The sequence below is a fragment of the Piliocolobus tephrosceles genome, chromosome 1 (assembly GCF_002776525.5).
Source record: "Piliocolobus tephrosceles isolate RC106 chromosome 1, ASM277652v3, whole genome shotgun sequence".
Lineage (NCBI taxonomy): Eukaryota > Metazoa > Chordata > Mammalia > Primates > Cercopithecidae > Piliocolobus > Piliocolobus tephrosceles.
Genome location: NC_045434.1, coordinates 88039589 through 88057287, shown reverse-complemented (window position 1 = coordinate 88057287; position 17699 = coordinate 88039589). Strand labels below are relative to the sequence as shown.

Genomic DNA, 17699 nt, shown 5'->3' with positions numbered 1-17699 from the left:
GGAGGCTGAGGCAGGAGAATGGCGTAAACCTGGGAGGGGGAGCTTGCAGTGAGCTGAGATCCGGCCACTGCACTCCAGCCTGGGTGACAGAGTGCGAGACTCCGTCTCAAAAAAAAAAAAAAAAGAAGAAAAGCAATTAGAAGTGTAAAAAGGCGGGGACAGTGGCTCACGCCTGTAATCTCAGCACTTTGGGAGGTAGAGGCGGGTGGATCACCTGAGAGGTCAGGAGTTTAAGACCACCCTGGCCAACACGGTGAAACCCCATCACTGCTAAAAATACAAAATTAGCCAGGCATGGTGGCGAATGCCTGTAATCCCAGCTACTTGGGAGGCTGAGGTAGGAGAATTGCTTAAACCTGGGAGGCAGAGGTCGCAGTGAGCCAAAATTGTGCCACTGCACTCTAGCCTGAGGAATAGGAGCGAAAGTTCGTCTTACAAAAAAAATAAATAAATAAATAAAAGGGATATGTCAAAAGAACACAGAAAGGAGCTCACATTGACCAAATCTTTGTCAATCTGAGCATCAACGTAAATATTAGTAGTAATGAATTAAAACAGTGAGTAAATAGGATTCAAGTCCATTCATATAAATAAATGAATACATCGAAAGTCTGGTAAGGAACAAGATATTTACATAGTTTCAAAATACTTCCTCACAAACACTCATTAATTGGTATATTAGTTTCTTAGGGCAGTGGTTAATTAAGTACTACAAAATAAGTGGCTTAAAACAACATAAATTTATTGTCTCTGAAGGCTAGTGGTTCAAAATTAAGATGTCAGCAGGCTGCGCTCTCTCTGACACTGGGCAGAATTCTTTCCTGCCATTTCCTGGTTTCTGGTGGTGCCCATCAATCCTTGATGTTCTTGGCTTGTAGCTGCATCGCTCCAATATCTGCTTATGTTGTCACATGATGTTCTCCTTGTGCTTCTGTCCAGTTTTCCAGTTTCTCTCTTTTTTTTTTTTTTTGAGACAGAGTCTTGCTGTCTTGCCCAGGTTGGAGTGCAATGGTGTGATCTCGGCTCACTGCAACCTCTGCCTCCTGGGTTCAGGTGATTCTCCTGCCTCAGACTCCCAAGTAGCTGGGATTACAGGTGCCCGCCACCATGCCTGGCTAATTTTTACTATTTTTAGTATAGACAGGGTTTTACCATATTGGCCAGGTTCATCTTGAATTCCTGACCTCAAGGGATCTGTCTGCCTCGGCCTCCCAAAGTGCTGGGATTACAGGTGTGAGCCACTGCACCCAGCCAGTTTCCCTCTTCTTATATGGACACCAGTTATATTGGATGATTAAGGCCCACCCCAGTGAACTCATTTTAACTTGATTATATCAGCAAAGACCCTATTTCCAAATAAGGCCACATTCACATGTACTGGAGGTTAGGGCTTCAACACATCTTTTTGGGGTGCATAATTTAACCCATAACAATTACCAAGGGAAAACTTTATAATGGACAAACCTGGAAGATGCCACATTAATCAGAATATCAAGGGGAACATTCCAGGTAGTGAGATAAACCAAACTTGTATGCCACCTGACGAGACGAAACATGAAGAACACAGAATCACTTTTGTGATATTCCTTCTAAAGATGCATAATCTCAATCTGATCACAAAGAAATATCAAATAAACTCAAACTGGGAAACATTACACAAAATATTTGACTTGTAATCTTTAAACTCATTTAGGTCATGAAAATCAAGGAGAAAGCTAAGAAACTGTTTCAGATCAAAGGAAAATAAAGAGATGACAACCGAATGCAACTTGTGATTCTGGATAGCATCTTTTCCTATAAAAACTGGCCAATTTGAATAGGTTCTGAGGATTAGATTGTAAGTGTGTCAAAGTATCAATTAATTTCCTGATTATATAACTACAACTGGAGGGGCACGATGGCTCATGCCTGTAATCCCAGCACTTTAAGAGGCTGAGGCAGGTGGATCACCTGAGGTCAGGAGTTTGAGACCGGTCTGGCCAATACAGCGAAACCCCATCTCTACTAAAAATACAAAAATTGGCTGGCGTGGTGGTGGGCGCCTGTAGTTCCACCTACTCGGGAGGCTGAGGCAGGAGAATTGCTTGAACCTGGGAGGCAGGGGTTGCAGTAAGCTGAGATCGCGCCACTGCACTCTAGCCTGGGTGACACAGTGAGACTCGTCTCTAAATTGAAGTGGCAATTCTAGAACCAAAAAGTAAACCAACTAAGAATAGATGGGTTTAACCATAGATAAGATTCAACAGAAAAAAAAAAAATATATATATATATATTTTTTTGAGACGGACTCTCACTCTGTCTCCCAGGCTAGAGTGCAGTGGTGCGATCTTGGCTCACTGCAAGCTCCGCCTCCCGGGTTCATGGCATTCTCCTGCCTCAGCCTCCCGAGTAGCTGGAACTACAGGACCCCGCCACCATGCCCAGCTAATTTTTTTGTATTTTTTAGTAGAGACAGGGTTTCACCGTGTTAGCCAGGATGGTCTGGATATCCTGACCTCGTGATCCGCCTGCCTCGGCCTCCCAAAGTGGTGGGATTACAGGTGTAAGCCACCGTGCCCAGCCTAACAGAATAAAATATTAATGAATTACAAGACTAGTTAGTAGAATATCTAGAAGGAAGCAGAGAGAGAAATAAAAGATAGAAAATTCAGAAAGGACTAAAAAAAAGGCATTTGGAACACAACAATGAGATCTAATATACATACTAATGTGAGTTCCAAGAGGAGAGGAGGGAGATGAAACAGAAACAACAATTGAGATCAACAGCTGAGAATTTTTGAAAATTTATAAAAAACATGAAGCCATGTTATGGGTGAATTATCTCTCTCTGCACCCCCTGACTCATATGTTGAAGTCCTCACCCCTAGAACCCCAGAATTATTTGAAGACAGGATTTCTACAGAGGTAATCAAGTTAAGTGAAGTCATCAGGATGGGCCCTAATCTAATCTGACTGGTATCCTTATAAAAAGATGAAATCTGGGAGATGGAAGGAGGGAGGGAGAGGAAAGGAGGGAGGAAAAGGGAAGGAGAAAGGAAGAGAGGAAGAGAGAGTACATGCAAGCAAAAACAGGAGATAAAACAGAATCTAAAAATTATTTGATTAATAAAAAAAAGCAGAAAAGGAGTAACAAAGAAAAGGACACACAGGAAAAATAGAAAGATGGTAGACTTAAACCCAAGCATATCAATAAGTAGACTAAACACCACAAAGTCAAAGATTTTCAGACTAGATAAAAAAAAAATAAGAAAACTAAAACAAGATCCAATTATATGCTGTTTGCAAAAGATATACTTAAATATAAAAACTCATGAGATGCAACTTATAAGGAAATTTACTATATTAAATGTATACATGTCCTGAAAATCAACCTGCTTATCCATTAGTCAATTCAGGGTTGTGCGGGGGTAGAAAACAAATGATCTAAGACATCTTAATTTATTTTTCCTTTTCTCTCTTCTTTTAATGTACAGAAGAGTCTCACTATGTTGCCCAGACTAATCTTGAACTCCTGGCCTCAAGTGATCTTCCTACCTCAGTCTCCCAAAGTGTTGGAATTACAAGCATGAGCCACTGTGCCCAGGCTAAGACGTTTCTAAACATAAGGACAGACAAAATTTCTCTCTCACAAACACTTTTTTTGGGAAGTTAGTTGAGAGTGCTCCAGTACAATGAGAGAAACCAAGAAAAAAAGACATGGAATCTGGAAAATAGAGGACTAAACTCAGGACAACAGTTAAGAGCTATTTCAGCCTGAGACTTAGAGAATAACCTAAACTGGGGACAGGGAATGAAAATTCAGGTAGGGAGGTCCCAGGGGAAAAGGGAATTCAGAATAGCTGGTGTGACAGAGAATTTAAAAAGGCTATGCAAGGGAAAACAAAGAGAAAACAAAACTCTAGGAAAAAACCAAAACTTCTAGTACAACTATAGTTACCACAAAACCTTGCAATGAACAATGTTTACAGGGTTATAAAGTAAGCTTTTAAAAACATCGTTTTCGAACCTTTAGAGTAGCAAAGGAGAATTAGGTATGATTACAGAATAGAATGTAAATATTACCAATTTTGACAATACAGAAGTAAGTATAGTTGGCTGGGCACGGTGGCTGATGCCTATGGTCCTCTCCTTTTGAGAGGCCGAGGTGCGTGGATCACTTGAGGCCAGGAGTTCGAGACGAACCTGTCCAACATGGTGAAACCGTGTCTCTACTAAAAAACCAAAAATTAGCCAGGCATGATGGCATGCGCCTGTAATCCCAGCTACTCGGGAGGCTGAGGCAGGAGAATCACTTGAACCCGGGAGGCGGAGGCTGCAGTGAGGCCAAGAGAGTGCCACTGCACTCTAGCCTGGGTGACAGAGCGAGACTCCATCTCAAAAAAAAAGTAAATATAGTTGATTGAAGTTGGAAAATTGAAGGGTAGATAGATGAAAACTAATGGGAGCAAATACGGATGCTACTACCCAAATTTTACGAAGTAGGGAGTCTAGTGTTAATGGTCAAAAAATAGTAAATACAGTCCTTTAATTTATAGATAACAGATTTAAAACAATCGTACAACAAAACTGGGAGAAGGAGAAAGGTGGGTGAGTATAAGCTAAATCCACATCTGTCGTATCAGGAAGTTATCGGCTATTTCTAAAATAGGATAAATCAAGAAAGAACAATATAGGCAAATCAGTTACATGTATGGAAGCAAATGCCAGAAAAAAAATAGCAAATGCATTAAAAGGGATCACTTCTAGGAAGTAGGATTGGTGGGACCTACAGTACCATATACTTTCATGACCATACACAATGATTAAAACTTAAAAAAAAAAATTCATTACGAAACAGTTTCTTTCAGAGGTCATTAGACACATGCCCACTTATTACCTCTCTCCCTTTCTTGGGGGAATAAAAAGAAGTTCCCTGGTTGGGCGTGGTGGCTCACGCCTGTAATCCCAGCACTTTGGGAGGCTGAGGCGGGCGGATCACCTGAGGTCAGGAGTTTGAGACCAGCCTGACCAACATGGAGAAACCCCATCTCTACTAAAAATACAAAATTAGCCAGGCATGGTGGTGCATGCCTGTAATCCCAGCTATTTAGGAGGCTGGGCTCAGCAGGGCTAAGGCAGGAGACCCTGTCTCTACTAAAAATATGAAATTAACTAGGCATGGTGGCACATGCCTGTAATCCCAGCTATTTGGAAGGCTGAGGCAGGAGAATCACTTGAACCCGGGAGGCAGAGGTTGAAGTGAGCCAAGATCGCACCATTGCACTGCAGCCTAGGCAATAAAAGCGAAACTCCGTCTCAAAAAAAAAAAAGTTCCTTAATTCAGTCAATTTACATGAAATTTGGTAACAGGATGTTTTCATCCAGTTTTCTGATAAAGAAAAGAAGTAAGGCCAGGCACGGTGGCTCACACCTATAATCCTAGCACTTTGGGAGGCCGAAGTGGGCAGGAGTTCAAGACCAGTCTGACCAATATGCAGAAACTCCATCTCTACTAAAAATACAAAAATTGGGCCAGGCGCAGTGGCTCATGCCTATAATCCCAGCACTTTGTGGGACCGAGGCAGGCGGATCACCTGAGGTTGGGAGTTTGAAGCCAGCCTGACCAACATGGAGAAACCCCATCTCTACTAAAAATACAAAATTAGCTGGGCACGGTGGTACATGCCTATAATCCCAGCTACTCAGCAGGGCTAAGGCAGGAGAACTGCTTGAACCTGGGAGGCGGAGGTTGAGGTGGGCTGAGATCGCACCACTGCACTCCAGCCTGGGCAACAAGAGCGAAACTCTGTTTCAAAAAAAAAAAAAAAAAAAAGACCCAGGTCTTATTCTACCACCACCACTCACTAGCTATATTACCTTATACAAGGTTACTAATCCTCGTAATTTCTTCTTCTTCTTCTTCTTTTTTTTTTTTTTTGAGACGGGTCTCACTCTTGTTGGCCAGGCTGGGGTGCAGTGACATGATCACAGCTCACTGCAGCCTGACATCACACCCAGCTAATTTCTGTACTTTTTTGCTAGACACAGGGTTTCACTATGTTGCCCAGGCTGGTCTCAAAGTCCTGGACTCAAGCAATCCTCCTGCCTCAGCCTCCCAAAGCACTGGGATTAAAACATCTATCCCAAAAGTAATTTCTTCATCTGCGATGAGATAAAAAATGTTTATCCTAACAGTTAGATAATGCATGTTAATAATCTCTGAAACATAGTAACAAGCATTCAGTATAAGATAGCTTTAATTATTACTTACATTGGCCACCACTTTTACTTCTTTGTATTGTGCTTCATAGAAAATTCCAGCATTTTCCAGTGCTTCTGTTAATGAGGGTCCATTTTTCACCTGCTTATCTAATCCATTCACAAATTCTTCCAGCTTGGAGCTTGCCTCTTCAAATTCTTTGGAGAACTTCTTCCCACCTGTTTTATCTAAAATGACATGGGAAGTATTCGTTTCAGGATAAAAAAAAAAAAATTTAGTCTTTTGACTTTTGAAGAAAACCTCTCTTTGTGAATATACTCTTGCTGCCTTACTGTGCAATACTCTTAGTTTCATAGTTTTATCTCTTTTTTTCTTTTCTTTTTTTTTCTTGAGATGGAGTCTCGCTCTGTCACCTAGTGCAGTGGTGCCATCTCGGCTCACTGCAAGCCCCGCCTCCCAGGTTTACGCCATTCTCCTGCCTCAGCCTGTAGCTGGGACTACAGGCGCCCGTTACCATGCCCGGCTAATTTTTTATATTTTTAGTGGAGATGGGGTTTCACTGTGTAAGCCAGGATGGTCTCGATCTCCTGACCTCGTGATCTGCTTGCCTCGGCCTCCCAAAGTGCTGGGATTACAGGCATGAGCCACCACACCCGGCCTAACAATTTTATCTTAAAGAAGCTTCTCCAAATTACAAAATCACAAAACAGATTATTAAAATTCTTTACAAAACAGACTCATGTGAACCTGCCAGAGTGAAGGCACTTGTATTTAAGGTAAAGAAAAGAAAGTTCAACTAAAAGAGTTTGCTGATTACTTATTTTCTTCACAAATTGGATTCTACTTACTTAGGAATAACAGAATGAAGCTCAATTCTATTCACTTATACCATAACTTTTGCATTACAGAAGGCAGTAAGATGTTATCTCTTAAACAAGAAAAGTAACGTTCAGAAAAGTAAAAATAAAGTGACCTCTGTATGCACACGATAAAAGTTATTCTTTCCTATCTGAAAAAGATTCGTGATAATTCAGTACATCTACTTCTTTCCCAGTGGCTGGCAGAATATGGCTTTGGATGTGAGCATAAATTTTGGCTTTGCCTCTTATCAGTTGTGTAACTTGGGCAAGCTACTAATCTCCTTACAAGACCTCAGATTTCTCATGTGATAAAATAGAGATTTTTAGCATGTTTTCTGTTATGAGGATTGAATTAGATAATATGTTAAATTAATTATTTGTTTAAAAAAATGTTTTCTTTAGAGACGGTCTCTTCTGTCACCCAGGCCAGAGTGCAGTGGCATGATCACAGTTCACTATAGCCTCGACCTCCTGGGGTCAAACAATCTGCTTCCCTCAGCCTCCCGAGCAGCTAGGACTACAGGTGTGTGCCCCCAAGCACATTAATTTTTTAATTTTTTTGTAGAGGCAGGGTCTCATTATGTTGCCCAGGCTAGTCTCAAACTCCTGGTCTCAAGCAATCCTCCTGCCCTGGCTTCCCAAAGAGTTGAGATTATAGGCACTGTGTCTGGTCTGCTAAATTTAAAGTATGGTACAGGAATAAAATTGGTGCCAAAATTAATAGCTAGTAGTCATTTACTTATTATTTCAAAAATATTCATCAAATATCTATTATGTGCCAAGCATTGCTCTAGGTGCCAGGGTATAGCAATGAACAAATCAATATAATTTCTGCCTTCATGAGGCTTACATTATAATAAATTATTAGTATGATTTACAATTTACAATGCAAGGAAAAGAGATGGTCTAACTAGATTTTATGAGGCATTAGAGTAACTTCATTGAAGAGCATACCCATACCAAGTAACCACACATGTGAAATACAACTGTCTATATATAACCCAATACACCAAGAAATGAGAAAGACAGAATTTACTTACAAAATTTATATGCATGAAACAACTACCTGGGAAACCAGAGGTGCCACAACTACTTTCTACCCAAGGATCTCCTTATGAGGTAAACCAGTATGATTACCGGAAAAATGACAGATATAGAAAGAAAATCTGACTTATTCTAAAAGGATGTAAGCATTACCTTTTAAGCATTTGAGAGTTTCTGTGCTGCACACATCCACCCTCATAGTTGACAACTGCTTTTCCTTCAGTTCTATCTGATCTTCTGAGCGCTTGTATAGCAACAGCTCTTCAATTAGGGCCTGAGACTAAACACAGACCAGAGTCATATTTCATTTACAAGATCATTCAATTATTCTCATTCTATCTCTCCTTGTTTTATAAAACAAAACAAAACAAAACAAAAACAAAAACAAAACCCTAAACCTTAACAAAACCCTGGGAGGAAAAAACTTTTCACTTTTTCTCACAGTCATAGATATTAATGATCAATTCTCATGTCAAAACCATGTTTAGTTATAGACTTTAAAAGATCCTTTTCCTTAATTATACAAAGCTAATTTATGGATACAGAGTTAAGACTAAAACAGACAAAGGTCCACTTATAAAGCCTCTTTAAATTTTAATTACATAAACATAGCCTTCTGTAAGCAAATTCTAATTTAGAGTTTCACAGGAAAATAAACTCTCTTGCTGGCATAAATTGAATACAGAACTCAGCTGATAATAGATAAACTGGAAGAAAGTTATTTCTACCATTAGGGGAACATATAAAACGCCAAGCAATCTAATCCCAATCTGGGTTCCTTTAGAACAGTTCCCACATGTTTAAAACATGACAGGTGTAACTGAATACAAATAAATCTTATTGGACTATACAGGAAACTATAATACAAACGGGGTGAATAATACTTTGCCATATTAAACAAATTCTGTAACTTACTCGAAATTCCGCAACTATCTTAGACTTGAGAGCAGCTTTTGGATTTGTAGATGCTGTTGGAATTAAACAAAAGGTCATTAAGAATACAGACACAAAAAGTTGACTAATAGGAAAAATTTTAGCTCTATAGTTAAGGATATACTCTGAACATATGGCAGCATGCACATTTAAGTCATAATTCCTAAAATAAATAATGGACTAGGAAATTTGAACACTTCTAAATGTGGTCAATGTAAAAATATGCTATTTAGACAGACCTAATCTACTTACCTCCAACAGACCCTTGAAGTCATAAAGTCCTAGAATTACTGATTTGGAGACACCGAGATACATCAAATACCTTTTTTTCCTAGTGTGGGTGTAAGAGGATCTAAATACCTCAAATTAAGAGTGTTCAGGAACAGGACATCCAATTAATCCTGAGCACTGGCTGAAGAAAATTAGTGACAAATAATTCTATTCCTATATATTTATCCTTTGAATTTCTTTTTCTGCTGACTCAATTCATAGCAAAAATAGGCAAGGAAACTTCTAGGTATATTAACACAGTGGTTGAACTTTGGCTGAAATGATGACTCTTGTTGTTCCTAAGCATGCAACTTATGACCAAAAGGATGTCTGAGGACTCCCTTAATCATGATGGATATCATATACTCGCTGGAGCAAAACCATCCCAAGTGTCTTGTTTCACCTCCCAATTCTCACTGTCTTTTACTTTGTTCCCTCCATACCTTCAAGTCTCTCTCAATATTCCTCAGTTTGCCCACAGCAGCCTATCACATGCAGTATTCCATTCCCTTGATCTCATGCTGGGTAAATATGATAAATATAACAGGAGCTCCCATTACACAATGAGCTTCTGGCCAGGATCTGAGGCCCACGTCTAATTTGGTAGAGTATATCCCCCAAATGTGGAGATTTCATGGTTCCCACAGAAATGCTTCTTAATGCCTAGTCTCTTCTTCAGATCTGTTGTTTAATGCCAGCTGCCTCTAACATCATATATCCTTGAACCTGAAAATTAGCCTGGACACTATCAAGTATTTTTTTTCTTCTTTCAATCCCCCAACTACTCTTGAATCTTCACTCAATTAAACCCTTTTCTGCATTTCCTTTGTTTTAAAGTGTAGTTTTTGTTTGCTTTTTTTTTTTTTTTTCTAGAAGTAACTCCATGATGGCTTGTTTAGCATAGGTCACTGGTCACTGGGAGCCTCCCAGGCCTGGAAAACAGGCTTGCCCATGGTTTATGCCAGGTACGATGTCAAATGGTCTACATTTTCTTCTGCTCCAAAAAGAGGAGGTAATTTTATATTAGTTGAGATTTTGTTCCTTACTTTGTGATTTCTTCCACTGCTTATTCGGTTGTTTGTTCAGATTTTCTTTCAGCTGCTTCTGAGTTTTGAAAGTGGTACCTGGAAAACATTTCAGTTTTTGCAATCTGGCATTATGGGAAGCTGTTCTGTCTGTCCACTTCAGTGCCAAAGTTGCAGCATGAAAAAAGGCAATCCGAGACTGTGTGTTGTTTCTTTCTTTCCTTTTCTTTCATTTTTATGAAAAAATAGAAATTCCTACCCGATCTAAGAAGCTGTCAAATAAACACGATTTTTATCATCAGTGAAATTACCAATTCTGAAAAGAATAGGGAAGGAGGCTTAAAAATATCAATTAACAAATTAAAATGAAGAATTTAACAGCTTCTTAGAAGATGCCATTTTTAAAGCAAATTTCTAGTCAAATGACGGTCATCGTAGCAGATTATCACCAACTTCTATTCAATAAGTTAATTACAAGCATATAATACATAAGAATTAAATTCCTTTTAACAAAACAGTACACAACTTACTGTAAATCTAAATCAAAAGACAGTCTAAAGACTGCCGATATATGCTTACTACCAAACAGCTTAGTAAGAACTGACACCCTGTGAAAAATTCTCCAACAGTAAGGGCACAGGGCAGTATTTAATTACACAAACAATGAACCATTTGAAACACTCAACGCAAATGCAGGAGAATAACCAGATGGCTATCACCACTTAATATGCTTGACTTTTGTAGTCACTAAAAAACAAAATCCAACCCCATCCCTAAAACCAATTCTATTTACATTTTAATTCAAACAGATCTAGGTTTCTCATAAGTATTTAATTTTAAACAAATAGGGCTAGATTCAAAACTTAATTTTTCACTATTATACAACATGACCAGATCTATAACATTACGTAATTGTAAAGACTGACTCAAAATTTTAGGAGAGAAAAAAGACACTTACTCAAAGCTTCTCTCAATGCCACAATCATTTCTTCTGGGTATACATTTCTATCTTCCCAGATTTTAAAGATTCGTTCTACAGACTTAGAGACAGATGGATCCCTGAAAACAAAGAAAAAGTAATACAGACGATAAAAACTTTGACTTCTATTCCAAACTAGAAATCTGAAAATAAAGTTATCAATAAAATTACTTTCCAAATTTCTTCTGATGTTTATTTCAAAACTTTTTTTCTATAATATCCAGGACTAAAGAAATCTTAAAGGATTTTAAGAATCTTAAATTACCAATTCAACACTTTTATAAATGACATAGATGAAACTACAGATGACATACTGAGAGCTTTGATGGATATGAACTTGAGAGGGCTGGGAATGTGTGGACACAACTTGCATTCTAAAAGAGATGGAAAAACCTGGTCTAAAACACAATTATAGTAGTACTGAATAAGAAGACAAGGTTTAGCAATGCTATATTTTTTCATTTTTTAAAGGTTTAGAAAAAAATCTTGAATCACATACTGTAACATGTTTTCTAAAAGACATAATACTGTGAGAATACACAATACGAATGAAGGAAGTAAAGGGTATTGGTTTATTCTGGCTGGATCACAGATGAGCTTCTGGTTCAAGTTGGCTATCTAACTTTAAAAAATGTTGGCCAGGCACAGTGGCTCACGCCTGTAACCCCAGCACTTTGGGAGGCTGAGGTGGATGGACTGCCTGAGGTCAGGAGTTCGAGACCAGTCTGGCCAACTTTGAAAGGCCGAGTTGGGAAAACCACTTGAGCTTGGAAGTTTAAGACCAGCCTGGGAAACAGAGAGAGACCTCATCTCGACTAAAAATGAAAAAAATTAGCCACATGTGGTGGCACACATTTGTAGTACCTCCTACATGGGAGCCTGAGGCAAGAGAATCGCTTGAGCCCAGGAGATCCAGGCTGTAGTGACCGGTGATCACAACACTGCAACCCAGCCTGGGCCACAAAGCAAGACCCTATCTCAAAAAAATAAAAATAAAAAAAAAAGTGTTAAAGTAGAAGTGAATGAGAAATAATTACCAGTAAAATTAATAATTTAAGTAAAGATTTTAATTATGCTTATGTGAAATGTAGAAGAAATATAAAAAAACAATGCAGGAAGGGCATAACTGTTGTCAGGAAGAGGAATCAAACTGGTGTGATCTCAGGAAGCAAAACAAGGACAAAAGTATGAAGCCATAGGGAAAAGAAATTTTATTCTAACAGATCTGCCAAAGAACAGAAACCATTCTAATAATTTAATAGATCTGTCAAAAGACAAAACAGGAATTTAATCTCTCCTTAAGTGAATCCACCAAACCATGTGGAGATCGAAGTATAAGATTCGAAAAAAAAAAAAAAAGCTATGTCAAACTTAAGGCCTCTTTCAAGGATGACAGTCTGAATCCGTAACATCATGTGTTCACAAATAATTTTTTTTCTTGCCTAAGAATGGCTTATGTAAGAAACAGAGAATATTGTATTAAACCTTACAATTTTTTTTTTTTTTTTGAGACAGGGTCTCACTCAGTTGTCCAGGCTGAACTATGGTGGCGTGATCTTGGCTCACAGCAGCCTCAGCCTTCTGGGCTCAAGTGATCCACCTGCATGTAACATGCTTTACTGCAATATTTGCTTTATTGTGGTGGTTTGGAACTGAAACCTCAGTATCTCCAAGGTATGCCTGACTATGTGTGTGACTGGTTTCAAATACAATGCTAACATTTATAGAAGAAAAAGACTGTAAGATAGTAATACTGAAATTGTTATATTGTAAATCTCCATTTGGTGAAAGTGAGTGAATTTTTCTTTATACTTTTCACAATTTTCTGTGTTCTATAATGTTTAGATATGACCGGGCACAGTGGCTCACGCCTGTAATCCCAGCACTTTGGGAGGCCGAGTCCGGCGGATCAAGAGGTCAGGAGATCAAGACCATCCTGGCCAACATGGTGAAACGCCGTCTCTACTAAAAATACAAAAATTAGCTGGGCATGGTGGTGCATGCCTGTAATCCCAGCTACTCGGGATGCTGAGGCAGGAGGACTGCTTGAACCAGGGAGTCGAAGGGTGCAGTGAGCTGAGACTACGCCACTGCACTCCAGCCTGGAGACAGAGACTCTGTTTAAAAAAAAAAAAAAAGTTTAGATATGTAAGTACTTACCACTGTGTTACAGTTGCCTATAGTATTCAATACAGTGACATGCAGTGCAGGTTTACAGCCGAAGAGCAATAGGTTACACAATATAGCTTCGGTTTTTAGTAGGCTATACCATCTATGTTTATGTAAGTACACTCCATGATGTTCACAGTATAAAATTCCCTAATGACGCATTTCTCAGAACATATTCTTTTTTTGTTTTGGAGACTGAGTCTTGCTCTGTCACTGAAGCTGGAGTGCAATGGTGTGATCTCAGCTCACTGCAACTTCTGCCTCCTGGGTTCAAGCGATTCTCCTGCCTCCGCCTCCCAGGTAGCTGGGATTACAGGCGCCTGCCACTATGCCCAGCTAATTTTTTTTTTTTTTTTTTTTTCCGTAGGGACAGGGTTTCACCACGTTGGCCAGGCTGGTCTTAAACTCCCGACCTCAAGTGATCTGCCCACCTTGGCCTCCCTAAGTGCTGGGATTAAAGGCGTGTGCCACTGCACCGGGCCTCAGAATATATTCTTGATGTTAAGCAACACATGACTTTTTTTTTTCTTGAGATGAGTCTTGCTCTGTCACCCAGGCCAGAGTGCAGTGGTGCAATCTCTGCTCACTGCAACCTCCGCCTCCCGAGTTCAAGCGATTCTTCTGCCTCAGCTTCCCAAGTAGCTGGGACTACAAGCCCGTGACACCATGCCCGGCTAATTTTTGTATTTTTTTTTTTTTTTTTTAGTTGAGACGGGGTTTCACCGTATTGGCCAGGCTGGTCTCGAACTCCTGACCTCATGATCTGCCTGCCTCGGCCTCCCAAAGTGCTGGGGTTACAGATGTAAGCCACGGTGCGCGGCTCGACTTTTCTGTTTTTTTTTTTTTTTTTTTATAATGAGAGAAAGAATCTCAGCATAAAAAAAATACAAGAAATGACAGTAGAGTCTGTTCTTTCTGGTTAATAAGCCTCTAGAAAATTGTAAGGTTTAGGCTGGGCACAGTAGCTCATGCCTGCAGTTCCAGCACATTGGAAGGCTGAAGCTGGCAGACCACTTGAGCCCAGGAGTTTGAAACCAGTCTGGGCAACGTGGCAAAACCCTGTCTCAGAAAAAAATACAAAAACTAGCCAAACATGGTGGGGCACACCTGTAGTCCTGGCCACTTGGAGGGCTGAGGTGGGAGGATCGCTTGAAACCAGTGGTTCGAGTCTGCAGTGAGCCCTGACCAAGCCACTGCACTCCAGCTTGGGTGACAGAGTAAGACTCTGTCTCTAAAATCGAACAAACAAATTTTTAAAAAGTTACACTGGCCGGGCGCTGTGGCTCAAGCCTCTAATCCCAGCACTTTGGGAGGCCGAGATGGGCGGATCACGAGGTCAGGAGATCGAGACCATCCTGGCTAACATGGTAAAACCCCGTCTCTACTGAAAAAAAAAAAAACTAGCCAGGCGAGGTGGCGGGGGCCTGTAATCCCAGCTACTCGGGAGGCTGAGGCAGGAGAATGGCGTAAACCCGGGAGGTGGAGCTTGCAGTGAGCTGAGATCCAGCCACTGCACTCCAGCCTGGGCGACAGAGCAAGACTCCGTCTCAAAAAAAAAAAAAAAAAAAAAGTTACATTTACACTATACTATAGTCAATTAAGTGTGCAATAGCATTATGTGTTAAAAATAATATACATATGTTAAAAAAAATACTTTATAGCTCAAAAAACCTTAACAATCATCTGAATCTCCAGCAAATCATATTCTTTTTGCTGGTGGAGGGTCTTGCTTTGATGTTGATGGCTGCTGACTGATCGTGGTAGTGACTGCTGAAGGCTGAGGTGGCTCTGGCAATTTCTTAAGATAATGAGGTTTGCTACATAAATTGACTCTTCCTTTCACAAATATTTTTTTTGTAGCATGCAATGTAGCTTGATAGCATTTTGCCCATAACAGTTTCTTTCAAAACTGGAGTCAATCCTCTCAAATTCTGCTGCTGCTCCATTAATGCAATATTCTAAAATCCTTTGTTGTCATTTGAACAATATCCACAGCATATTCATCAGTAGATTCCACCTCAAGAAACTTTTTTTTTTTTGAGACAGAGTCTCACTCTGCTGTCCAGGCTGGAGTGTAGTGGCACGATCTCAGCTCACTGCAACCTCTGCCTCCTGGGTTCAAGCAATTCTCCTGCCTCAACTTCCCGAGAAGCTGGGACTACAGGCACTCGCCACCATACCCAGCTAATTTTTTGTATATTTAGTAGCGAAGAGGTTTCACCATGTTGCCCAGGCTGGTCTTGAATTCCTGAGCTCAGGCAATCCACCTGCCTCTGCCTCCCAAAGTGCTAGGATTACAGGCATGAGCCACTGTGCCCAGCAAAACCACTTTCTTTGCTCATCCATAAGAAGCAACTCTTCATTTGTTCAAGCTTTATTCATGAGACTGTAGCAATTCAGTCCCATCTTTGGGTTCTATTTCCAATTCTAATTCTCTTGCTATTTCTACCACGCCTTTAGTTACTTCCTCCACTGAAGTCTTGAACCCCCTCAAAGACATCCATGAGTGCTGGAATCAACTTCTTCCAAACTCTTGTTTTATGTTTTTATAAATATATATATATATATATGTGTATATATATATATATTTTTTGGAGACAGAGTGAGTGTTGCTCTGTGGCCAGGCTGGAGGACAATGGTGCGATTTCGGCTCACTGCAACCTCTGCTTCCTAGGTTCAAGGGATTCTCCTGCCTCAGCCTCCTGAGTAGCTGGAACTGCAGGTGTGCACCACCACACCTGGCTAATATTTGTATTTTTAGTAGAGACGAGGTTTCACCATGTTGGCCAGGATGGTCTCGATCTATTGACCTCATGATCTGCCCGCCTCGGCCTCCAAAGTGTTGGGATTACAGGCGTAAGCCACCAAGCCTAGGCTTAATATTGATATTTTGATCTGTCCCCATGAATCACAAATGTTTTCTTCATGCCATCTAGAATGGTGAATCCTTTCCAGAAGGTTTTCAATTCCCTTTGCCCAGATCCATAAAAGGAATCACTATTAGTGGCAACTATAGCCTTATAATGTCTTTCTTTTTTTAATAATAGAGACTAGGTCTCGCAATGTTGCCCAGGCTGATCTCGAACTCCTGAGCTCTAGAGATCTTCCCATCTCGGACTCCCAAAGTGCTGGGATTACAGGACTTTGTGTGCCACCGTGCCCAGCCTGTATTTTTTCTTTTTATTTGAGACAGAGTTTTGCTCTTGTTGCCCAGGCTAGAGTGCAATGGTGTGATCTCAGCTCACTGCAACCTCTGCCTCCTGGGTTCAAGCGATTGTCCTGCCTCAGCTTACTGAGTGGCTGGGATTACAGGTGTGTGCTACCATGCCTAATTTTATATTTTTAGTAGAGACAGGATTTCACCATGTTGGCCAGGCTGGTCTCAAACTCCTGACCTTAAGTGATCCACTAGTCCTGGCCTCCCAAAGTGCTGGGATTATAGGCATGAGCCACCATGCCCAGCCCTGTATTTCTTAAATAACAAGAATTGAAAGGTCAAATCACTCCTTTATCCATGGGCAGAATAAATGTGTTAGCAAGCAAAAAAATAACATTAATCTCCTTATACATCAGAGCTCTTGGGTGACCAGGTGCATTGTCAGTGAATAGTAGTATTTTGTAAAGAATCTGTGTTTTGTTTTGTTTTCCCCTGAACAAGAGCAGGTCAACATTGGGCTTAAAATATTCAGCAAACCATGTTGTAAACAGATGTGCTGTCATACAGGCTTTGTTGTTCCATCTACAGAGCACAGACAGAGTAGATTCAGCATAATTTTTAACAGCCCTAGGATTTTCAGAATTGTACATGAACACTGGCTTCAACTTAAAGTTGCCAGCCAGCTGAATTAGCTCCTAACAAGAGAGTCAGCCTGTGTTTTGAAGCAAGGACTGACTTCTTTCTAGCTATGAAAGTCCTACATGGCATCTTCCAACAGAAAGCTGTTTCATCTACCTCGAAAATCTGCTGTTTAATGGAGTCACCTTCATGAGTGATCCGAGCTGAAGTTCTGGACAACTTGCTGCTACTTCTACATCAGCACGTGCTGCTTCATCTTACACTTTTGTGTTACAGAGATGAATTCTTTTCTTAAATCTCGTGAACCTATTTCCTCACCTCTCTCAACCTTCATAGAATTGAAGAGAGTTAGGGCCTTGCTCTGTATTAGACTTTGGCTTTATGTTCTATCTGGCTTGATCTTCTACCCAGGCCACTAACCTTC

General features: G+C 40.2%; 1 protein-coding gene across 4 annotated transcripts in view; it reads right to left on the bottom strand.

The window, feature by feature from the left end:
* The window catches only part of RPRD2 (regulation of nuclear pre-mRNA domain containing 2), a 118252-nt gene that overhangs the window by 24031 nt on the left and 76522 nt on the right, over nt 1–17699 (bottom strand). For 2 of the 4 annotated variants that reach the window (XM_023213589.3, XM_023213591.3), the window contains exons 3-7: nt 11290–11390; nt 10353–10430; nt 9019–9071; nt 8257–8383; nt 6251–6426 (exon numbers count right to left, since the gene is read on the bottom strand). In XM_023213589.3, the coding sequence (XP_023069357.2) occupies nt 6251–6426; nt 8257–8383; nt 9019–9071; nt 10353–10430; nt 11290–11390 (535 nt within the window). The remainder of the gene's footprint in view (nt 1–6250; nt 6427–8256; nt 8384–9018; nt 9072–10352; nt 10431–11289; nt 11391–17699) is intronic. The other 2 variants (XM_023213590.2, XM_023213592.2) reach the window with 1 other exon arrangement.